This window comes from Phocoena sinus, chromosome 13 (assembly GCF_008692025.1).
Source record: "Phocoena sinus isolate mPhoSin1 chromosome 13, mPhoSin1.pri, whole genome shotgun sequence".
In the NCBI taxonomy this organism is placed as follows: Eukaryota; Metazoa; Chordata; class Mammalia; order Artiodactyla; family Phocoenidae; genus Phocoena; species Phocoena sinus.
The window spans coordinates 36,319,432-36,345,791 of NC_045775.1; the positions used below are offsets into that span (position 1 = coordinate 36,319,432).

Sequence of the window (26,360 nt, forward strand, 5' to 3'; positions counted from 1 at the left end):
CTACTGCATCCAGAAATGAAACCACTGAAAACCAGACCATACTCGTCTTCACTGTTTTATGAAGAGCTGAAGGAACTAACTGTGCATACATCACCGTATGAATGAGCCCAGGCTAGCCTGCTGGGTGGGTATAGCCCAGTGCTTAGGTGACTGGTCAACCAATGGACATTTGAGTGAGAGTACTGACAGCTAGTTGACTGTGGAACTATCAATGAGCCTAGCCAAAACCAGTAAAAGAACTGCCTGAGATCAATCCAAACTGCTCACTCACAAAATCATAAGCTTATAAAAGTTTGTTAAGCCACTAAGTTTGGCTTTGATAACTAATATATTCAGGATAGAGTATGTTTTCATTTACTAATCTTTTTAGGTACAATTAAAATATGAAGAGGTATTAGCTCTAAGGGAAGAGAAAGGGGATTGGTTCTACATAGGAAGATAGCATTAGTTTTTACAATACCCAAAGCTTACAAAACAATAAACTTTTAGAGCAAGAAATGTTGATGTTAGTGTAACACTCCCTAAGAGCCTAAATGGGGACCAGGAGGATACAGGATTTACCTTGAATTCTGTAGGCTCGCCAACATTAGTGAGAATGTATAATTCATCATCTCTGTGTTCTACGTAGTAAAGGACCCCGTGTATTCGCTTCTGGATAAGTACTGGTGGGTCCCAAGGGCTCATGCCATCTATCAACCACACCTCTGAAGTGGTCTTGTTCATAATATTCATGGTGAGAAAACGACTGTCTTTTGTAAGATAAAGGAAAACAAAAAAGCTGCACAGAAGAAAGAGAGAGGGAGAGAGAGATACGAAAACCCAATAAATTTCAAATGCAGGCTATCTTGTTAATGACAATATCTCACTGGTGTTCAGTATATATATTAATTTATAATGCAGATAGAAAATAAAAACTCTTTAGTGAATACTGCTTATAAAAACTGGCTATTATATTTCTCATTTCCTCCCCAAAGGCATTCAAAATAATTTTTCTCTAACATTTTATAAAAAATTTTCAAACATACAGTAAAGATGAAAGAAATGTAAGGTAAATACCGATATACCTACCACTAAGATTCAATCATGGCTAACATTTTGTTATATTGTCTTTATCACATATCTATGTATCTATCAATCTATCTTTTTTTAAAAAATGCATTTCAAGGTAAACTACAGACATCATCTAACTCTCAATCACATTAATCGATTATAGGGCTTTTTCCTGAGAAGAGGAAATAAACTTCCTAGAGGAGATATGTAACTGTAGGGAAGAAAAGGGACAGTTTCCTTTGTTTTTCTTCTCTGTGCATGTTGGATATCCTTTTTCCTACTCTCCTAGTTTTTACAACAAAACAAACAATAGGAAGAAAAACCCTCACAATCTCACTAACCTAACACATTTTTTAAATTAACTATTTAAATTTTTCGATTTTTCCTTCTAAGGCTTAATTGTATTTTATACATGTCTTTTTTTTTTTTTTTTGTGGTATGCGGGCCTCTCACTGCTGTGGCCTCTCCCGTTGCGGAGCACAGGCTCCGGACGCGCAGGCTCAGCGGCCATGGCTCACGGGCCCAGCCACTCCGTGGCATGTGGGATCCTCCCGAACCGGGGCACGAACCCGTGTCCCCTGCATCGGCAGGCGGACTCCCAACCACTGCGCCACCAGGGAAGTCCTGTACATGTCTTTAAATAGATGTAGTTATTTAAAAAATATAGATGCAATTCTGGCTTCTGCATTTAGGTTTTTTTTTTTTAATTGGCTGCGCTGCGCGGCACATGGAATCTCAGTTCTCCAACCAGGGATAGAACCTGTGCCCGCTGCAGTGGAAGCGCAGAGTCTTAAGCACTGGACTGCCAGGGAAGTCCCTGCATTTCTTCTTACACATATTATCATCTTCCCCTACATTAGTTATACAGTCTGTGATCATTATTTTTAATGGCTACCTAATATTCTATCGAGTTGAATTATCATAATTCTTAAAAATGTAGATTTTAATGTTTCATTGTAATAAATATAAAAGAGAATATGTCATGAAGACAGTTTCCCTCTCCCTAACTTAAAATATAGATTAATTAATTTGGTTGTGCTGGGTCTTCTTAGTTGTGGCCGGTGGGCTCCTTAGTTGCGGCCGGTGGGCTCCTTAGTTGTGTCTCACTGGCTTCTTAGTTGCGGCTCACTGGCTCCTTTAGTTGTGGCATGTGTGCTCCCTAGTTGCAGCCAGTGGGTTCCCTAGCTGCAGCAGGCAGGCTCCTCAGCTGAGGCTTGCCGCCTCCTTAGTTGTGGCATGAGAACTCCCATCTGCGGCATGCATGCGGGACCTAGCTCCCCAACCAGGGAACAAACCTGGGCCCCCTGCATTGGGAGTGCAGAGTCTTAACCATTGCACCACCAGGGAAGTCCCTCTTCCCAACTTTTATAGTTATTTCCTTAGGATAAATTCTTAGTAACAGAAATACTGTTTTAATGATTAAGTATTTTTATGACTCTTGATCAATAATAAATACTATCCCAAGAGCATTACACTAATTCATACTGACACACTGGATGCCTTTAAATATTCTACCTACATGTTTCTTTATTACAAAAGTAATTCATACTGAAAATACTAAAGAATATAAAGAAGGACAATAACCCTGAATTCCACTCCCCAGAGATAAGCATTTTGGTAAAATTCCTTTTGTACTGGATTACATTACCATGTTTGTCAATTTTATTTCTTTGCAGTGTGTCCATTTTAAACTTGGTGATGTAGTTTACATTATTGGTCTATAACCATCTCTTTATAAATTAAGGACATTAATTTGTCCTTTTGGTTGAAAATACTTTCCCCCATTTTGTCATATGGATTTTTTTTTACATCTTTATTGGAGTATAATTGCCTTACAATGGTGTGCTAGTTTCTGCTTCATAACAAAGTGAATCAGTCACACACACATATGTGTCATATGGATTTTGTTTACAATAGTTTCTGACATAAGAGTCTAATATTTTAGGTAATCAAGAATATTGGTACTACCCCTGGTAATTTCTTCTATTGATTTTATGCTCTGGAAATATTTCAACCAAGCTCAGTGAAATACATATATTTTCACCTAGGGTTTTTTTTTTTTTTTGATGGTTTTATTTTTACCAATAGATCCTTTAAATCTTTTAGTAATGTATACTAATGTACAAAGTGATGAAAATTATTTTCATCCAAATATTCAATATTCACATTCTAGGGTCTGTTTTAGGGTTATCCTGGTCTCTCTTATTGGTCTGTCAATTTGTATTATTTTAACTGTTGTGCCTTCACATGTTTTAATATATTGTTGTAAGGCAAATCCCCTGCCCTATCTTGCTCTTTATTTTCAACACTTCTTTTGCTACTTTTATCTACTTATTTATGTGTAATGATGACACAGGTAATCAAAAGATAAATTACTCAGTCAATTATCTGGCAGACATGTGGTTACAGGGAAGTGAGAACACAAGCATCTCTGTAAGTAACAGTTTTCTTAGAAAGAGAAGTAAAGTTGTGGTAACTACCAAGCAAAAACCTACAGTAGATACACAAAATATAAAGAGAAGGGAATCAAACTATATAGCACTATGGAAAATCATCAATTCATTAAGGAAGACAGTAGGAAAGGAAGAACTGGGAACTCTTGATCCAAAGCAGCTAGAAAACATGAAAAAGATGGCATTAGTAAGTCTTTAGCTGTTATAAATTACTCTAAATGTAAATGAATTAAATTCTCCAATCAAAAGGCAAGAAGTGGCTAAGCAGATAAAAAAAGAACTAACTATATGCTGCCTATAGTAAGAGATTCATTTCAGTTGCATGGACATACATAGGGTCAAAATAAAGAAAAAGACATTCCACACAAGTAGAAACCAAGAGGGAGCAAGGGTAGCTATACTTGTATCAGATAAAATAGACCTTAACTCAAAAGCTCTAACAAGAGATAAAGAAGGCCACTACATAATGACAAAGGTGTCAATTCGTCAAGAAGATTTATAACAAGCATAAATATATATGCACTCGACATCAGAACCCTCAAATATATTAAGCAAATATTAACAGATCTGAAAGGAAAATAGACAACATAATAATAGTAGGGGACTTTAGTAGCCCACTTTCAACAATGGATAGATCATCCAGGCAGAAAATCGGTAAGGAAACCTTGGACGTGAACTATACTTTAGAACAAATGGATCTAACAGACGTATACAGAACATTCTGTCCAACAGCAAAAAAAAAATAAAAATACCATTCTTCTCAAGTGGACCTGGAACACTCTCCAGGATAGATTATGTGTTAGGTCACAAAATAAGTCTTAACAGGAAAAAAACTGGAAAATTCACAAATATATGGAAATTAAACAATACACTCCTAAACAACCAAAGGGTCAAAGAAGAAATCAAAAGGGAAATAAAAAAAAAAACCTTGAAGTAAATGAAAATGGGAATACCACACACCAAAACCTAACGGATGCAGCAAAATCAGTTCTAATAGAGGCATTTATAGCAATAAACACTTACATTAAGAAAAAAGAAAAATCTCAAATGAACTTCACACCTCAAGAAACTAGAAAAAGAATTTTGGCTAACCTTACTTGTGAGAGCAGAATACTGAAACCTGGGGATCAAAGCAAACACAGTAAAAAAAACAGCTCTGTCTTAGAAGTTCTACAAAGACCTTTATTACATTTTCTCTACTGGTATGCTGCTTTTCCCTCTTGGTCCTTCCCTTTGGATTAGGGCTGTTAAGTACAGTTGGCCCTTGAACAACATGGATTTGAACTGGTGGGGTCCACTTATACACAGATTTTTCTCAATAAATACATACCACACCATCTGTGGTTGGTTGAATACTCTGATATGGAACAGTGGTTAAAGAGAATACTCTGATATGAAACAGTGGATAAACAGTGAATACTCTGATATGGAACAGTGGATAAAGATATGGAACAGTGGATAAAGAGGGTAACCGTAAAGTTATAGGTGGATTTTCAACCACATGGGAGTCAGTGCTCCTAACCCCCAGTTGTTCAAGGGTCAACTGTATTCAGAATCGACAAACTAATCTGTGCTTTGGAGATCAGATGCCAAACTAGGTTTAAACATACTTAATTATGGTTAATTCTTTTTGGGGTAGAAAAAGCATACTAGAAGCCAAAAATCAAGAATCTTAAATGTATGTATAACTCAATCTTAGAACTTAGGATAGTAACAACATATGGCAATTAAGTACCTTATTCAAGGGTATGACTCACAGGGTCAATTTTGAGTTTTATTCACAAGATGTGAAATGGTTCACAATCATAAGTCATTGATACAATGTAATAAATTACTAGCTTAAACTGTCATCTCCAAAAGATATCCTTGACAAATGACACATAAAGTAGTGGATCGTATGAATAGCTGGTTCTAGTAAATTCTCATTAAAACAATCATCATCAGAAAAAAAGCAATGACAGCATTACTGAACCCAGAATGTTAGTTCTATGGGTTGGAATAATACAATTTCTCCAGACCTCAAGTTCTTTATATAAACTGGGTGTTGTATAAGATTTTCTTTAAGGTCCTTGTCAGCTCTGAGATTTTATTAAGTGAAGGGTTACTTTTCTTGCTTTGGGTATCAATTTTACTGTCATAGATTTGGTGTTAAAGATAATTTTTCTCTCTTGCAAAATCTGTTCAGACATTGTCCAAATTATACTGTAAGAGGTGACAGGACCCTGGTGTTAAGAAATAATTTATCATAAATCATTTGGAAAAGTGTATCTGGGTAAGAGTTAAGGGATTTTGCCAGATACATTTATTATCATTTCCTCCCAAGCATGGTTAAGTAGTAATATGAGGCATAAGTTCTGAAGCAAAAAGAATTAGCTTTAAAGAGGAATTACCAAAGTATTGGGGAAAGTAAAATTTAAAGACCAATGTATATAATGGTTCAAAGCAAGCAATTTAAAATTCAGGTAACCTATATGAAATAAATGGTGAATTCTGTGTAACTGGCACCATGGTTATTCTAGTTACGACTTACAAGAGATTCATAATTACTGCATGGAAACCATATTAAATGTTTAATTAACAACTCCTCTCATGTGTCAGTACAGAGAGAATGTCAGTGACTCAGCATTTGAATCTAATGATATATTTGTGTTCACTCTGAAGTTTGAATGTAACTAATTTCCAATTTTGAATCTAAACCACTTATAAAAGAATGCTTATGCTCCTCTTAGCCTTATTATATCTGATTCCAGCCAAAATCAATGTTTTAAGTCAACCAAGAGCAGCACTTTAGATAACTAGAGAAATATTCTGAAGAAAAAGACTTAATTGCATTGTTTTAGTACCTTGGGTCTTTTTCTGTGTAAAAACGTTCATTACGCCTGTTATCACCAAAAGTGGCTCGATATACATCATGACAGCGAAGGTTCCTCTGGAAGGTGTAGAATAAAACATCTTCATCTTCTTCATCCTTTACCCATTCTAAAAGAAAATAATTAAAGAATTATATATATCCACCTATTTACAGTTTAAAAAAAAGAAAAGGCACAGTGCATTCTAATTTTGAGTGCCAAACAGAAGAGATGTGCAAGTTTATCCCTGGAAATCTAAATCTAACATAGGTTTGACTATGTCTAACCCTGTTATTTATAAGCCAGAGATATTTCCAGAGAATAAGATACTACTACATCAATTCTACGTTTTCAAGTAGTTATTAGTCTCAGGGTACTCAAGTTTCTAATAAGAGGTGAATATTCAATATTTAAGAAAGACTTTGGTAAAGTCACATTTGCTTTCAGGAGATGAATTATGTTTAGATCTACAACCTCTAAATCTGAGGAAATTTTGGACCATTTTCTCTCATGCCTAAATGTTTTCTGCCTGTTTTCAAGCCACAGGATATCTCAAACTACTAAATATGGTGTTTTCTAGATCTTACCAGAGGCTGTCAATGAAAGTTTTCACACAATTACATCATGACTGCCACCTGGCTGACAGTGACTGTAAGACATTATTGTATAGTATGCATTCTGATTTTAGAGAGGTTAAAATGTACAAGAGGTATGCCTTAGAATCAATTAGATACGGTATAATTTCTATTCACTGCAAAAGCATTTAGTTATTAAACAATGGGGACATTTATGGCAGAAAATAAAAAGGGAGGATGAAGTATAAACATATATATCACTCAGTGATAAATTTAAAGTTGGTTCTATTGGTAAAAATATCATAGCTTTGGGCTTCCCTGGTGGCGCAGTGGTTGAGAGTCCGCCTGCCGATGCAGGGGACACGGGTTCGTGCCCCGGTCTGGGAGGATCCCACATGCCGCGGAGCGGCTGGGCCCGTGAGCCATGGCCGCTGAGCCTGCGCGTCCGGAGCCTGTCCTCCGCAACGGGAGAGGCCACAACAGTGAGAGGCCCGCGTAACGCATAAAAAAAAAAAAAAAAAAAAAAAAAAAATATCATAGCTTTTATTGAATAAGTTAGTTCATCGTGTTCCAGAGTTCCTTGGTAGTGACCCTGGGCAATGCGCTATAATGGCTTAACAAGATGATGTGAAATGAAAAAATTATACCCAAGCTTAAAGTTGAATAAAATATTAAGAGACAATTTATGTGAAAATGTACTCTAAATAATAGCAAAGAATTACTGATATATTAACATATGCTGTACAACCTGGACTCCAATTACAATACTTTTAAAAACATGAACATGAATTTGGATATTTAACTAAAGAAGGGAAGGTCTCCTGAATAAGAGGCACAGAGGAAGGTATAGAGTCCACAGGGATAAACAGATCAGGCATTCATCCTCTCATTCACTCACGTGAGCAAGTAAAAATGTTTGCAAAGTGTGGACAATCCTCTTTACTGTTGCCTTTTCAATGTAGAAGACTGTTTTGGTTGGTGGCTTACCAAAACTGGACACATTTGGGAAAGAAGCTTCCATTACAGGTTGATCACTGAGCTTCACAACTACACAGGTAGATGCTTCAGAATCTTCAGTTCTTATCTTGGCAGCTACATATTTTTCATCAGGAGCAACTCTGATACAATCAATGAAGGGTTGCTCTAATTTAAGTTCCTCCAAATTGAACAAAACTTCATAATTATCATTGTCTGCTGCATAAAGAAAAGGATAAAGGAGATAATTCCACAAATATATACTTCAAAAAATTTTAAACGGTATTTCAATGTTTTAAACTAGCATTCCGCTTCTGTAAGAGGCTATGTTTTGGCATCTTTGAACACTGACAGCAGTTTGATGTGTACAGAAAATTGCATTAGTATTTAATACTACCCTACGCTATTCAATATTATTCAATGCATCAACCTATGTGATGTTACTTGATAGTTATAGTCTATATAGAACCTAGAAAAGTAAGAAAACGTTAAGTGACCCTGAATAGTCTATATAGTGCCTAGCACAGTATCCAGGATTTGGTAGATGCTCAAAAAATGCTGGTTCCCACCTCCATTCTCTCTGCCAAAGCTTCTGAATGTAGCTGTTAATTATATCTTAGGCAAACCCAGAAATTAAAAAACTACTCATTTAAAAAAAGAGAAAAAAACCAGAAATTGAAAACAGATATTTTCTATACCTTTGAAAAATCAATACCAAATTTCCAATGAAAAATGTGAAACCTGAAAAATCAGATATTTCTTAAAAGGAAAAACTGTTTTGTACCTTCTTCATCTTTGGAACGAACCAAACAGCAGCCCTCTTGATAATAAACAAAACCACCATGTTTAATCTGACAATGAAAAGAAACAAATGGTTTATTTAATTACAATTTATTCAATAATTTAAAAACAATTTAAGTAATTGTTTAGTGATCTGACTAGTCAAGATGAAGAAATGAGATCTTTTATAAGCAAATGTGTTGCAGTCTATGAATGAACATATAAAAAATACAAAATGAATCACTTTTTACAATATAGTGATTAAGATATGGTTTTCATATGTTTACAATCAATCACTGGAGGAGTTTTAATACATAAATATAAAAGGCAACAAAGAGAAGGCATTAACGAAACCTACATCAGTTGTGACTGTACAAACCACTTTAGCTTTACTTCTGGAACATTTGACAATTAACAGAGATCAAGTGGCATCTTTAAGATAATCCAAAATGATGCAGATGTGGAAACTGTGACTTAGACTAGTCTGAAACTAGTCAATTACTTTCTGAGAGTCTTTCCTTTAAAATATGCTGTCACTGCCAATGGTCCACGGTTTGATCTGATTTTACACAAAGCATCTCACCCTCTGTGAAGGTGACAGATAGAGACAATTTAAGATTGAAAGACTATTACCAATATATGAATCATGCTCTTGTCTAATTCCTACATATTAAATGCAACTGACTGATATGATTTCAGGTAGCTTAAGACAATTACTACTTGCTAGTTAGTGGCATAATTTGAATCTGGAATTCCTCATCCTTAACCTATTGCTATTTCCATTCTAGTACGTATGTAATTTTCATTCATAAGCTGTGGCTCTGTTTTCCAATCTTACCGAAAAATTTTCAACATGCATGTTCAATCTGTTTCAACTGAACATTTATGACTGTGGTAACCACAAAATAGTCAAGCAAATACTTGGATTTCATGGTATTGTACTATTTAAAGTGAATTTTCTTTTATTAAAAAAAGTACAGATAGAACAATCAAATAATTTTCAAGTAATAAAACATTATGAGTTAGTTTCATTTGAACTTCTCCTTGGGAGTATTTAAAAAATTTAAAAACAGAATTTTTTCCAAAAACCAGAATTAATATTATATGCTTGGAAATTCATCTTGGCTTTGATCTTTATAATTTATTTAAAGGACCATACTCAGCTTACTCTTTGTTCTTTAAGTTTTTCAGCATATTTTAAAGGCCAAAAGCAGTCTAATTTTGATGTGGGATTATGTTTATAAATCACAAGGTATTTTATTTGTATCCTGACTGGTAATATCAGATTTAAAAAAAAAGGTATGATATCCTACCTCTGCATTGATGATTTCGTATTCTTCTTGTGGCTGTGTTTCTAATTTTGTTCTCACTTTTTCAAATGCATCCATGTTTTCTGAGAGGGATTTTTTGTTTTCTTGTTTAATAGGCAAAAATTCCTGGAAAAAGTTTTATCAGTATGATCATAATATTTCAACTAGGGAGAAAACCTTTGCTTTTTAAAGGTAATTCTTATTTCCTTTTCATTCAAGTACTACAACGTTACGTCTATACCTATGAAATAATATGCATTTCACAGATCTTAAATGTTTCATAAGCTCAATAAATTATTTCCTCTTTTTCATTTAAAAATGTAAACAAGTAAGGTGGATACTTGATGACTATACTATTAATTCAAATGGCTAAGTCCTTAAGATGCAGTAGTACTAAGAAGTGCTGGAAAGTCTTCAGAAATATTATGAGAAAGCAGTAAAGGAAATCCTATGAACATTTACATATTTAATAGCCAGGTGTGAGAAGTAAAAGTCTACTGAGTTTTATAAAGTACTGAATACCTCCTAAAAAGGGGAAAATGTCAAAGGGAGAGGAAGACATTACCATTATTAATAAATGTTCACTATTATTTTATTCACAGCAAGAGTTATGATAAAAAGTTTTTCGTACTTTATATCTTCATTAGCCATAATTTTTCTTCTCATGGAGATAAGGAATCCTCCGCATAGAACTGTTTATTAGCTCAAAAGGCAAATTAATGCTTTATAAAACAGAGCTTCTCTTTGAGGTTAAAAAATATATATATACTCATCTTCAAAAAGGAAAAATAATGGAAAATTAACAAGTAGAGATATAGGTGAAAGCTAAAATAAAGCACTCAGTGTCTTATTAGGAGTATCTAATAAGCTAACAGCTTAAGTAAGTTGATCTCTGGTGAGCATATAAATATCATATGAATTATTAAAATTTGGATAAGGCAAAACCTTAGTTGTCAAATTAAAAAAAGGGTTGAGGGGCTTCCCTGGTGGCGCAGTGGTTGAGAGTCCACCTGCCAATGCAGGGGACATGGGTTCGTGCCCCGGTCCGGGAAGATCCCACATGCCGCGGAGTGCTAGGCTCGTGAGCCAAGGCTGCTGAGCCTGCGCGTCCGGAGCCTGTGCTCCACAACGGGAGAGGCCACAACAGTGAGAGGCCCGCGTACCGCAAAAAGAAGAAAAATAAATAAATAAAGGGTTGAATAATTCAACACTCCACAGGTTTCCCTTGCTTAAGGAAAATAATTCTAGCCAAGATTTTAAATGTCAGCTTTCTGCCAAAGATGACAACTGTAGTGATTTGTGCCAGAAAGAGCACTAAGCCTTTGGTTAGGACCTGCAACAGCTGGTAAATATTTATTGCACAAGGGTATCCATGATACTTTACCAACAGTGTAGAGAATGTAAGCTATAAATACAGTTTATATCACAAGGAGTTTACACAGTCTAAAATTAAACACAAGAATAAAACAGAAAAATCATCAAAGCAAATTAAATGAAAAAATAATCATTCACAAAGTTTTTTAGAGTTTTTGAGATGCTTTATGATTTGGACTAGATTCACATTACCAACAATGGCTATTACAGTAGTCTAAATCATTCAGTCTCTACTTCAATTGAAGTCTCTACTTCAATAATAAAATTAATATGATTAATGATTTGAAATTCAAATTCTAAAGGCTTTTTTTTTTTTTTAGTATTTCTACAAAATCTAGTGTTAACCTTTAGTGAGGCAAAATATCTATACCAATAATTTCCTATTATCAACCAAGGCACAAATCAGAAGATCGCTAGAAATCTATCTTGAAACTATAACTTAGTGGTAGAAGCTACCTTTTCATATCCAGATATATGCTTATCTATTCTGTTAATTCCTATTAGAACTTTTGAAGTACAGTCAGGATGGCTATGAAGAGAGTATCTCTTTCTACTACCTTGCAGCTCCTAGCACACTGTAGGTGAGGAGCTGGGCTCTGTGGTACGTGGGCCTCTCACCGTTGTGGCCTCTCCCGTTGCAGAGCACAGGCTCCGGACACGCAGGCTCAGCGGCCATGACTCATGGGCCTAGCCGCTCCGCGGCATGTGGGATCTTCCCAGACCGGGGCACGAACCCGTGTCCCCTGCATTGGCAGGCGGACTCTCAACCACTGCGTCACCAGGGAAGCCCGGCTCTGCCGCTTTTAAACACCCATTCTTATTGAGAGCCATGGCCAATGCCAGGCTAAGGCAACAGGGCTGGGCCCAATATCTATCCTCCTAAACTTTACACTCTTGATTAACCTTTTTCTGTGTCACAAATCCAAATAAACTGAGCTTACGTGAACCAAAATAACCCTGAAAGCAATAGGATTTTTAACTGCCTTAATAAAATGGAAGTAGAATTCGAGAGTTTTGTAAGTAATTCCTCGAAAGGAATTACTTCCAGGGAAACTGAGATTTTATATAATAATCATAAAGTACTCCAAATTGGTTTTGGTTTAAGTTCTGTCGCCAAGAATACCCACTGGGTGTTTTAAGCTTTCATTTCAATGCCAGCTAGCATTACCATCAGGGTATGCAGCTAAACCTATCCATTTTAGCCAAGTATCTTAATGCAGGGGTTCCCAACCTCTGGGCTGCGAACTGGTACCTGTCTGTGGCCTGCTAGGAAGTGGGCCATACAGCCGGAGGTGAGCGACAGGCGAGCGAGCAAAGCTTCATCTGCTGCTCCCCATCGCTCGCATTAGCACCTGAACCATCCCCCCCCCCCCGCCCGTCCACGCAAAAACTGTCTTCCACAAAACTGGTCCCTGGTGCCAAAAAGATTGGGGAACACTGTCTTAATACATGAATAGTCTATTGGTTTTAAGGGAATATACTACCTAAAGGAGCTGAGGTGAGGAGAGCTTTAAATTTTAAGAAAGTTACATGTACAGTATCACTCAATTAGTGGAAAAAAGCAGCATTCCTTCCCACCTTCTGGGTGGCCCACCACAAAACCATTTTACAACGGAAACTCATAAGACAAGAGAATGGAATATGAACTTCACATTTTATTAATTTATTTTTTGGCTACACTACGTGGCATGCAGGATCTTTGTTCCCCAACCAGGGATCAGACCTGTGCCCCCTACAGTGGAGGCATGGAGTCAACCACTGGACTGCCAGGGAAGTCTCTGTAAACTTTATTACAGCAAATAATAATGAACTCTAAAAACAGAAAATAGCACAACAGAAGAACAGTGGGCAGCTTTTAGTCAAGATGGTGCTATTAATTAAAGGCTCATTCCAAGTCTGGGGCAGGGAGAGTAAAAAGTAGGCTTACGTCATTTTGTGTCAGAAAGCAAGAAGTGTTCAAAGGTTCATGGAGATGTGTCAAAAGAACACAAAGGCCAGTTTAAAGGGGTTCCTACTAGCCACATTTTGGACAGTTTGAGCATCAAAAACAATAATGACTGTAACTGATTATAATAAACTGAAAAAAATAAAAACAACAATTTAAAAAGAAGCAAAAACCAAACACACCTAACTAAAATAAAAAAAATAAAAAGAGGGTACAAAAAAAGGGGGAAACTCTTCTTAACAGAATACTACCACCTAATAAATGTAGAAAGAATAACAGAAATAGAAAATCATTAGCAACCCCCAGTGAAACAAATGATTAGGGTAAAGATCATCCTTGGTTATTAAACTCATTAAATGAAATGATGTCAGGTAATAAAATATTTGCACGAAGTATTACCTTAAGTCTACTTAGTAACTGCAAAGGGAATAATGGCCTGTTAACAATGGAGAGAACTAGCAGTTATCACCTTAACTGAAATTGTCAAGCTTAGCACCATTAATAATGGGACAAGTTGAGATTATGTGTCTTCCTGAAATAATGTTAACGTGAAACATTTCAATTTAATACAGAAAAAGAGAAGAGTAAACCTAAAGGAACTAGAAGGAAGTAAAATTAATTTGTTTCAATTAAGTTGATACAGTAACTAATGAGAAGACCAAAAAAATAAAAAAGTTGGTTCTTTTAAAAAATGTACTAAGGGGCTTCCCTGGTGGCGCAGTGGTTGAAGAGTCCGCCTGCTGATGCAGGGGACGTGGGTTCGTGCCCCGGCCCGGGAGGATCCCACACGCGGCAGAGCAGCTGGGCCTGTGAGCCATGGCCGCTGAGCCTGTGCGTCCGGAGCCTGTGCTCCGCAACAGGAGAGGCCACAACAGTGAGAGGCCTGTGTATCGCAAAAAAAAAAAGAAAAAAAAAGTACTAAGAAAGACATGTATAGCAAAACTGATTAAAAAAATGATAAAACACTACGAGTGAAAAAAATGACATAATTACAGATATAGTAAAGATTATTAAAACTTAAAATAACATCCTTTATGCTAACATATTTGAAAACATGATAGAATGGATAATATTGCAGAAAATAAATTACCAAAACCAACTAAAAAAAAAGCTGTATAAGCTAATAAATATCAAAGAAATTGATAACTAAGTGTTCCCTTCTTAAAAGAGACACAAAACCCAGATACTTTCAAAGGTAGCTTTCTCTAATCCTCAAGGAAAAGATAATCTCATATGTCAACTATTTAAGAAAAAAAATGCCAACTATTTAAAACTACTCAACTTATTTTATCACGCTAATATAACCCTGACACTAAAACTAGACAGTGACAACATTAGACAATTAAAAACCAATCTTACTGTAAAATATGGATTGAAAAAACTCTAAAATTCATAAATCAATGTATTTTTAAAAACACAAAATAAAAACAGTAATAGTAACAATAAAATCCTATGTGACCAAGTAGGATTTACCTTAAGAATGAAAGGATGGTCCAATGTTAGAAAAATCCATCAATCACAAATAAAGGAAATAAATCTTAGGCCCATTTCCATTAATGCAGAAAAAAACAAGAAAATAGTGCACTTAAAAAATGATAAAAACCTTAAATTAGGAAGAGAGGAACTTCCTTGACTTAATAAATGATCTCTCTTTTTTTACACAAAACCATACTAATCATCTGTGAAACTCTTTTCAAGGCTCTTAATTATATTCATTTAAAATATCTAGTTATATATGCTGCTTATTTTCTTATTCAAAAAGTGACTGTTAAATGAAGGAAACTAATTGTTTCCAATGCTCCCTGCTTCTAATTTGTCTCCTTGAGCCCAGTAAGATTTTTGCCCTTCTCATTCCACTGACTGCTCTTGTCAAGGTCACTGATGGCCAGAGATATTATGGCGGGGGGAGAGACAAGATGGCAGAGTAGAAAGATGTGAGCTCACCTCTTCTTATGAAAACACCCAAATCACAACTAACTGCTGAACAACACTGGCAAAAAATTCCTGGAACCTACCAAAAAAAAGATATTCTACATCCAAAGACAAAGAAGCCACAACAAGATGGTAGGAGGGGGGCAATCCTGATAAATCAAATACCATACCCATCGGGTAGATGACCCACAAACTGGAAAATAATCATACCAGAAAAGTTCTCCCACAGGGGCAAAAGTTCTGAGCCCCACATCAGGCTCACCAGCCTGGGAGTCTGGCAAAGGGAGGAGGACCCTCAGAGAATCTGGCTTTGAAGGCCAGCAGGTTTTGATAGCAGGAATTCCACAGGACTAGGGGAAACAGAAACTGCACTCTTGGAGGGTGCACACAAAGTCTCATGTGCACCAGGGCCAAGGGAAAAAATAAATGACCTCAAAAGAGCCTGGGCCAGACCTACTGGCTGGTATTGGAGGGTCTTCTGTGGAGGCAGGGGGTGGCTGTGGCTCACTGTGGGGACAAAGACACCAGCAGCAGTAGTTCTGGGGAGTACTCATTGGCGTGAGCCCTACTGGTGGCTGCAATTTTCTCACCAAGACCTGGCCTCACCCAACAGCCTGTAGGCTCCAGTGCTGGGATATGTCAGGCCAAACAACCAACAGGGCAGGAACACATCAGCAGACAGGCTGCTTAAAGTGTTTCTGAGCACAGAGCTTCCTGCTAAACACACCCCTTGACATGGCCCTGCCCACCAGAGGGACAAGACCCAGCCCCACCCACCAATGGGCAGGAACCAGTCCTTCCCACCAGGAAGGCTGGGCAAGCCTCTTAGGCTCATCCACCAGCAGGCAGACAGCAGAAACAAGAAAAACTACAATCCTGTAGCCTGTGGAACAGAAACCATAATCACAGAAAGTTAGACAAAATGAGATGGCAGAGGAATATGTCCCAAATGAAGGAACAAGATAAAACCGCAGAAGAACATCTAAGTGAAGTGGAGATAGGCAATCTACCTGAAAAAGAGTTCAGAGTAATGATAGTAAAGATGATCCAAGATCTTGGAAAAGGCACAGACTCAGAATATACAAGAAATGTTTAACAAAGACAGAGAAGAACTAAAGAACAAACAAACAGAGATGAACAATAAAATAACTGAAATGAAAAATACACTTGAAGGAATCAATTGCAGAATAACTGAGGCAGAAGAACAGATAAGTGAGCTGGAAGATAGAATGGTGGAAATCACTGCTATGGAACAGAATAAAGAAAAAAGAATGAAAAGAAATGAGGACAGTCTAAGAGACCTCTGAGACAACATTAAAGGCACCAACATTCACATTATAGGGATCCCAGAGGAACAAGACAGAGAGAAGGGACCTGAGAAAATATCTGAAGAGATAATAGCTGAAAACTTCCCTAACGTGGGAAAGGAAACAGTCACTCAAGTCCAAGAAGCACAGAGAGTCCCAGGCAAGATAAACCGAAGGAGGAACATGCCGAGACACATAGTAATCAAACTGACAAAAATTAAAGACAAAGAAAAAATAATAAAAGCAACATGGAAGAGCAACAAATAACATACAAGAGAATTCTCATAAAGTTATCAGCTGATTTCTTAGCAGACACTCTGCAAGCCAGAAGGGAGTGGAGGATATATTTAAAGTGATGAAAGGGAAGAACCTACAACCAAGAATGCTCCAATCAGCAAGGCTCTCATTCAGATTCAATGGAGAAATCAAAAGCTTTATAGACAAGCAAAAGCTAAGAGAATTTGGCACCACCAGACCAGCTTTGCAACAAATGCTAAAGGAACTTCTCAAGGTGGAAAAGAAAAGGTTACAACTAGAAACAAGAAAATTAAGAATGGAAAAGCTCACTGGTAAAGGCAAACATACAGTAAAGGTAGGAAATGATCCACATATAAATATGATATCAAAACCAGCAATCGTGAGGAGAGTACAAATGCAGGATATTGGAAATGGATTTGAAATTAAAAGACCAGCAACTTAAAACAATCTTGTTTACATATAGACTGCTATATCAAAACCTCATGGTAACTGCAAACCGAAAATCTACAATAGATACACCACAAAAAAGAAAAAGGAATCCAAACACAACAGTAAAGTTAGTCATCAAATCACAAGAGAACAAAAGAGGAAGGGTTGAAAAGAAACCTACAAAAACAAATCCAAAACAATTAACAAAATGGCAATAAGAACATACATGTCGATAATTACTTTAAATGTAAATGGATTAAATGATCCAACAAAAGACAAAGACTGGCTAAATGGATACAAGAATAAGACCCATATATATGCTGTTTACAAGAGATCCACTTCAGATCTAGGGACACATACAGACTGAAAGTGAGGGGATGGAAAAAGCTATCCCATGCAAATGGAAATAAAAGAATGCTGGAGTAGCAATGCTCATATCAGACTAAATAGACTTTAAAATAAAGAATGTTACAAGAGACAAGGAAGGATACTACATAATGATCAAGGGATCAATCCAAGAAAAAGATATACCAATTATAAATATACATGCACCCAACATAGGAGCACCTCAATAAATAAGGCAACTGCTAACAGCTGTAAAAGAGGAAATCAACAGTAACACAATAGTGGGGGACTTTAACACCCCACTTTCATCAATGGACAGATGATCCAGACAGAAAATCAATAAGGAAACACAGGTCTTAAATGACACATTAGACCAGATGAACTTAATTGATATTTACAGAGCATTCCATCCAAAAGCAGCAGAATACACATTCTTCTCCAGTACCCATGGAACACTCTCCAGGATTGATCACACGGTGGGCCACAAAGTGAGCCTTGGTAATTTAAGAAAACTGAAATTGTACCAAGAATCTTTTCCAACTACAATGCTAGGAAAAGAAAACTGTAAAACAAAACAAAACAAAAAACTGTAAAAAACACAAACACGTGGAGACTAAACAATATGCTACTAAACAACTAATGGATCACTGAAGAAATCAAAGAGGAAATCAAAAAATACCCAGAGACAAATAAAAACAAAAGCATGCCAATCCAAAACCTATGGGACACAACAAAAGCAGTCTTAAGAGAGAAGTTGATAGCAATAAAATCTTACCTCAGGAAACAAGAAAATCTCAAACAACCTAACCTCACACCTAAAGCAAATAGAGAAAGAAGAACAAACAAAACTCAAAGTTAGTGAAAGAAATCATAAAGATCAGAGAATAAATAAATGAAATAGAGACAAAGAAAACAACAGAAAAGATCAATGAAACTAAAAGCTGGTTCTATGAAAAGATAAACAAAATTGATAAACCTTTAACCAGACTCCTCAAGAAAAAAAGGTAGAGGGCTCAAATCAATAAAATTAGAAATGAAAAAGGAGAAGTTACAATGGACACCACAGAAATACAAGGGATCATAAGAGACTACTACAAGCAACTATATGCCAATAAAATGGACAACCTAGAAGAAATGGACAAATTCTTAGAAAGGTACAATCTCCCAAGACTGACCCAGGAAGAATGGAAAATATGAACAGACCAATAACAAGTAGTGAAATTGAAATCTGTGATTAAAAAACTCCCAACTAACAAAAGTCCAGGACCAGATGGCTTCACAGGTGAATTCTATCAAACATTTAGAGAAGAGTTAACACCTATCCTTCTGAAACTCTTCCAAAAAACTGCAGAGGAAGGAACACTCCCAAACTCATTCTATGAGGCCACCATCACCCTAATACCAAAATCAGACAAAGATACCACAAAAAAAGAAAATTACAGGCCAGTATCACTGATGAAGATAGATGCTAAAATCTTCAACAAAATATTTGCAGACTGAATCCAACGATATATTAAAAGGATCATACACCATGAAAAAGTGGGGTTTATCCCAGGGATGCAAGGATTTTTCAATATCCACAAAACAATCAGTATGACACACCACATCAACAAATTAAAGAATAAAAACCATACGATCATCTCAATAGAAAAAGCTTTTGACAAAATTCAACACCCATTTATGATGATAAGTCTCCAGAAAGTTGGTATAGAGAGAACATATTTCAACATAATAAAGGCCATATATGTCAAAACTATAGCTAATATCAAACTCAGTGGTGAAAAGCTGAAAGTATTTCCTCTAAGATCAGGAACAAGACAAAGATGTCCACTCTTGTCACTTTCATTCAACATAGTTTTGCAAGTCCTAGGCATGGCAATCAAAGAATAAAAAGAAATACAAAGAATCCAAATCAGAAAAGAAGAAGTAAAACTGTCACTGTTGCAGATGACATGATGCTATCCATAGAAAATTCTGAATAAGCTACCAGAAAACTACTAGAGCTCATCAATGAATTCAGTAAAGTTGCAGGATACAAAATTAATACCTAGAAATCTATTGCATTTCTATGCAGTAACAACAAAAGATCAGAAAGAGAAATTAAAGAAACAATCCCATTTACTCTTGCACCAAAAATAATAAAATATCTAGGAATAAACCTACCTAAGGAGACAAAAGACCTATAACCGCATAACTATAGGACACTGATGAAAGAAATCGAAGATGACACAGATGGAAAGACACACCATGTTCTTAGATTGTAAGAATCAATACTGTCAAAATGACTATACTACCAAGGCAATCTACAGATTCAATGCAATCCCTATCAAATTACCAACGGTATTTTGCACAGAACTAGAACAAAAAATTTTAAAATTTGTATGGAGACACAAAAGACCCTGAATAGCCAAAGCAATCTTGAGAAAGAAAAACAGAGCTGGAGGAATCAGGCTTCCTGACTTCAAATTATACTGCACAGCTACGGTAATCAAGACAGTATGGTACTGGCACAAAAACAGAAATATAGATCAATGGAACAGGATAGAAAGCCCAAAGATAAACCCATGCGCCGATGGTCAACTAATCTACGACAAAGGAGGCAAGACTACACAATTGAGAAAAGACAGTCTCTTCAATAAATAGTGCTGGGAAAACTGGACAGCTACATGTAAAAGAATGAAATTAGAACATTCTTTAACACCATACATAATAATAAACTCAAAATGAATTAAAGACCTAAATGTAACAGCAGATACTATAAAACTCTTAGAGGAAAACATAGGCAGAACACCCTTTGACATAAATCGCAGCAATATCTTTTTCAATCCATCTCCTAGAGTAATGGAAATAAAAACAAAAATAAACAAATGGGACCTAATTAAACTCAAAAGCTTTTGCACAGCAAAGGAAACCATAAACAAAACGAAAAGACAACCCACAGAATGGGAGAAAATATTGGCAAAGATGCGATCAACAAGGGATTAATCTCCAAACTTACAAACAGCTCATGTGGCTCAATATCAAAAAAAACAAACAACCCAATCAAAAAATGGGCAGAAGACCTAAATAGACATTTCTCCAAAGACATACAGGTGGCCAAGAGGCACATGAAAAGATGCTCAACATCACTAATTATTAGAGAAATGCACACCAAAACTACAATGAGATATCACCTCACACCAGTCATAATGGTCATCATCAAAAGTCTACAGGGCTTCCCTAGTGGCGCAGTGGTTGAGAGGCCACCTGCCGATGCAGGGGACATGGGTTCATGTCCCGGTCCGGGAAGATCCCACATGCTGCGGAGCGGCTAGGCCCACGAGCCATGGCCGCTGAGCCTGTGCGTCCGGAGTCTGTGCTCCACAATGGGAGAAGTCACAACAGTGCGAGGCCTGCGTACCGTAAAAAAAAAAAAAAAGTCCACAAACAATAAATGCTGGAGATAGTGTGAAGAAAAGGGAACCCTCCTACACTGTTGGTGGGAATGTAAATTGGTACAGCCACAATGGAGAACAATATGGAGGTTCCTTAAAAAAACTAAAAATAGAGCTACCATATGATCAAGCAATCCCACTCCTGGGCATATATCTGGAGAAAACCATGGTTTGAAAGGATGCATGCACCCCAATGTTCATTGCAGTGCTGTTTACAATAGCCAAGAATGGAAGCAACCTTAATGCCCATCGACAGAGGAATGGATAAAGAAGATGTGGTACATATATACATTGGAATATTATTCAGCCATTAAAAAGAATGAAATAGTGCCATTTGTAGCAACATGGATGGACCCAGAGATTATCATACTAAGTGAAGTCAGACAGAGAAAGGCAAATATCATACGACATCGCTTATATGTGGAATCTTAAAAAAATGATACAAATGAACTTATTTCCAAACTGAAACAGACTCACAGACTTAGAAAACAAACTTATCGTTTGGGACTTCCCTGGTGGCACCACGAATAATCTTCCTGTCAATGCAGGGGGCATGGGTTCGATCCCTGGTCTGGGAAGATCCCACATACCGTGGAGCAACTAAGCCTGTTCGCCACAACTATGGAGCCTGAGCTCTAGAGCCCATGCCCCACAACTACGGAAGCCCAGGTGCCCTACAGCCTATGAGCCACAACTACTGAGCCCACGTGCCACAACTACGAAGTGTGCATGCCGCGACTACTGAGCTCACGTGATGCAACTACTGAAGCCCGCGTGCCTAGAGCCCGTGCTCTGCAATAAGAGAAGCCACCACAATGAGAAGCCCATGCACTGCAACGAGAAGTCCACGCCCTGCGACAAACAGTAGCCCCCATTCACAAAAACTAGAGAAAAACCCGTACGCAGCAACGAAGACCCAACGCATCCAAAAAATAAATAACATTTTTTTAAAAAAGAAAAACTTATGGCTAACCAAGGGGAAAGGTGGGTGGGGGTAGGGATAAATTGGGAGTTTGGGATTGACATATACACACTACTATATTTAAAATAGATAATGAACAAGGACAGTACAGGGAACTCTGCTCAATATTCTGTAATAACCTAAGTGTGAAAAGAATCTGAAAAAGAATAGATACGTGTATACGTATAACTGAATCACTTTGCTGTACACCTGAAACACAACACTGTTAATGAACTATACTCCAATATAAAATAATAATTAAAAAAAATAAGATATTACTTCATTAAAAAAAAAAAGGTCACTGATGGCCACTACATCACAAAGTACAAATGTTAATTCTAGGTATTCACAGTACTTGACCTATCAGCATTATGAAACAGTTGATGACCTCCTCCTCCTAAAAACACTTTTCTTCACTTGGCTTCCAGGACACCTCATTCTCATTGTTTGCCTCCTATCTCACTGGCCCTTCTCAGTGTCTTTAGCTAGTTCCTACTCAACTCCTTGGCTCTTACCATCAAAATACCCTGGACCACTTCTTTATCTATAGTGTACACTAATTCCTTTGGTGATCTCATCCAGTCTCATGACCTTAAAAGCTATTTATGTGCAGAGGACTCCTAAATTTATATGTCTAACAAGTATGTCAAAAAATGTCCAAAACTGAACATCCAACTTCCCCATGTACCCTCTCCCCACAAAAATCTCCTGTTCTGTAGGCAATCTTTCCTATTTTCATAAATAACTATTTCCAAGCTGCTCATGCTTGAAAGTATTAGTCTTCTTTGTCTTTCTCTCTTGCCACAATCAAGTGATCTGCAAACCTTGTCAATTCTACTTTCAAGATATATCTAGAATCTGACCACTTCTCACCTTGTACTATGCTGGTGGTACCAGTATCGTTTCTCCTTTGGATTACTGCAATAGCCAAAATGCTCTGTTTCTGCCTCTATCTTCTATAGTCTATTTTCAACAAAGGAACTAGAGTGAGACTGAAGTCAGATTATATCACTCCTTCACTCAAAACCCCATCCAATGGTTTTCCCATCTCACTCAAGAGGAAAAATCCTTATAATGGTCTGCAAGAGCCTAAAGGATCTTGCCCCATTACCTTGCTGACCTCATCTGCTACTACATTCCTCCCTCAACCACCTACTCTGAGCCACACTGGCCTCTTTGATGTTTCTTGAATATGTTAGGCTTGCTCCCACCTTACTTTCTTAGAACTTACTGTGCCCTATGCCCAAACACCTACTTGAAGCTATTGCTCAAATGTCATCTCAGTTAGGCTTGCCTTGACCACTCTACTAAAATCACAGTTCACCCTATCCCAACATGGCCTATCTAATATTTCCTTGTCCTATTTTATTTTTCATTGTACTTATTGCCTCTGACATACTTTATATTTTACTCACATATTTTTTTATTCTTTCTCTATCCCTAGAAGTAGAATGATAAGCTCCATGAAGGCAGGTATCTTTGTTTCCTTTGCTCAATGCTATATACCCAATGGGTAGAATGATGCATAGCAGGTGTTCAACAAATAATTGCTGAATTGAATGAAACACAGAGAGCACAAAGCATAAAAATTTAAAGACATTTAACAAAAGATATCATAAACAAAGTGAAAAGAGCACAAATATAGAGAAGATATCTATGCACAAATAAAAGACAAAGGATATGTAAAAACCTCCTATGAATCAGTAAGAAAAAGACAAACTCAATAGGAAAAATGGTCAAACATCATCAATAAGCAATTCAGGAAGACAAAACCAATGATGTCAATAAACATGAAGAGATGCTCAACCTCATTATTAGGGCAATGAAAATTAAGCAATAATGACATACTATTTACCCATCAGCAGGGCAAAAAGGTCTGATAATATCAAATGTTATTCAAGATATAGAGATAGGATTCTTATATATCCCTTTCTATCTGAGTGTAAGATAGTTCTATCAATTCAGAAATTAATTTAACAAGAAACATTAGGATGTGAATACAATTAGGAATTCCAATTCTAGATATAGACTCTAGAGAAAGACAAGCACACATGGATAAGGAGATACAAGATTGTGCTCTGCAGCTTTTTTGTTGGGTAAGTCTGGAAATTGGAAACAACCTACATGCTTGTCCAAAGAAAACAGATTAATTGTGGCATATCATAGAATATTACGCAGCAGTTGTAAAAAATGAGACAGATACATATATTAACGTGGAACCTCAAAATCAGAATGTTGAACAGCAAAGCAAGTTATACAATTGTATGTACACTATATACCTAAAGTTGTAAAACATGCAAAACAATATATGATCAGTGTATACAAATACATATGCTATCAAATTACATAAAAATAGAATGGGGCTTCCCTGGTGGCGCAGTGGTTGAGAGTCCGCCTGCCGATGCAGGGAACGTGGGTTCGTGCCCTGGTCCGGGAAGATCCCACATGCCGCGGAGCGGCTGGGCCTGTGAGCCATGGCTGCTGAGCCTGCACGTCCAGAGGCTGTGCTCCGCAACGGGAGAGGCCACAACAGTGAGAGGCCCGCGTACCACAAAAAAAAAAAAAAAAAAAAAAAAAAAAAAAAAAAAAAAAAGAAGAATGGAAAGAGGTTAAGGACAATGATCACCACTGGGGAGGTAAGGAAGATACTGTGATCAGGGAAGTACATAGGAGTCTTCAAATACATCTGTAACTTTTCTGGTTAAGAAAAAAGTCACACTGAGTAGTGGATACATGGGTATTTGCTATTGTGTTCTCTCTCTTTGTATATATCTGTAGTGACTTATAATAAAAGATATTTAAAAGAAAGGTGATGTGAATCAAGTTACCTGAGGTTTGGTTCTGACTCCATTAATTTTTATAATTTTTAAAAATTTTATCTTGGGCTCAGTGACTTTAGTTTTTTCATTTATAAAGAAGGAACTCACACATTTCCTGATTTCAAAACTTACTAGAATGTTATGGCAATCAAGAGTGTAGTACTGGCCTAAGGACAGACATACAGATCAACAGGATAGAACTAACAGTCCAGAAATAAACCCTTACATTTATGGTCAGTAGATTTTTGATAAGCGTGCTAAGAAAATTTGATGGGAAAAGCACAGTCTTTTCAACAAATGATGCTGGGCTAAGTGGATATTCACAAGCAAAAGAATGAAGTCAAACTCTCACCCCTCATAGCACGTACAAAAAATAAATTCAAAATAGACCAAAGACCTAAAGAAAGCTCAGATTACATGATTTCTTTGGTCTTTCTTCAAGCAGTAAAATTTATGGTTACATGAAAAGAAAATATCATTCATTCAACTATTAAGTCATCCACAAACATTTACTGGTTATCTAGTATGTGGCAGTCATTAATGCTACGTGTTGGGCATATAAAGATGTACATTGTAAAATTCTTGTCTTCAGGGACTTACCAATGTAATGGAAAGAGGGAAAAAATTTAAATAATAATAATTATATAATAATAATAAGTAGCACAGAAGTAAATACAGTGTCATGCCTTTTATGGCTTCAACCACTACCTATACATGGACCACTCTTCCCAACTTCCAGACTCATATACCCAGCTGATGAGTAAAGTCTCCAAATCAGTAGTGAGTTACATTTACTCCTTCTCCTTCCTCACCCTTAACATCTGAGTAACGGTAAGGCTATACATGTGACTGTGAAATAAGTCTGTTCGAAACATAAAGATGATCCACATGTGTTTTCAAATGTTGTGATTTTGAAAAGTTAACATGATGTCTATCCCAGTTAAGGGGGATATCAGCCTGCAATCAAATACAGTAAGAAATCGGAGGGAATTCCCTGGCAGTTCAGCAGTTAGGACTCGGTGCTTTCACTCCCATGGCCCAGGTTCAATCCCTGGTTGGGGAACTCTACTAAGTGGGATAAATAAAGATCAGAGTAGCTCTGTGTCAGTTTAGGTCAGGTTTTGCAAAAAAAAAAATAATAAGTAAATATTTTTGTAAGGGACTTCTGGATTTTAGAATCCAAATAGATCAGAGATTATCACCCTATGTTCTCTATTATTCTACTAAAATGCCCCAAATAAAATGTAATCACTGTAACTGTGAAGTCTGACTGATTCTATCTCTTCAATCCTCCCTCAAATCTTACACTTTTCTCCATTTTTCTGGCTATGTCCTTAGTTTAGGCTCTCATCTTCATTCACCTTACTGACAAGGCTTCCTACTTCCAATCTATTTTCTGCAATTCTGTCAGAGGGATTCTTCTAAAATGCAAATCTGACTGCATCTACATTTTTCAATGACTTTCTATTGCTTTTAGGATGCAGTTCAAATTTCTCACAAGATTTACACAACTGCCTATACATGATCTGGCCCCTGCTTACTTTTTCTGGTTCATCTTTGACCA

The 26,360-nt window shown here is 36.8% G+C and overlaps 1 protein-coding gene across 6 annotated transcripts in view; it reads right to left on the reverse strand.

Moving 5' to 3' along the window:
- Positions 1–26,360, reverse strand: part of PREPL (prolyl endopeptidase like) — a 56,653-nt gene that overhangs the window by 18,368 nt on the left and 11,925 nt on the right. For 5 of the 6 annotated variants that reach the window (XM_032652516.1, XM_032652517.1, XM_032652512.1 and 2 more), the window contains 5 exons: positions 9,996–10,118; positions 8,687–8,753; positions 7,915–8,121; positions 6,347–6,482; positions 562–778 (listed from right to left, as the gene is read on the reverse strand). In XM_032652516.1, coding sequence (XP_032508407.1) covers positions 562–778; positions 6,347–6,482; positions 7,915–8,121; positions 8,687–8,753; positions 9,996–10,070 — 702 coding nt within the window. In that variant the 5' untranslated portion in view covers positions 10,071–10,118. The remainder of the gene's footprint in view (positions 1–561; positions 779–6,346; positions 6,483–7,914; positions 8,122–8,686; positions 8,754–9,995; positions 10,119–26,360) is intronic. The other variant, XM_032652514.1, reaches the window with a different exon arrangement.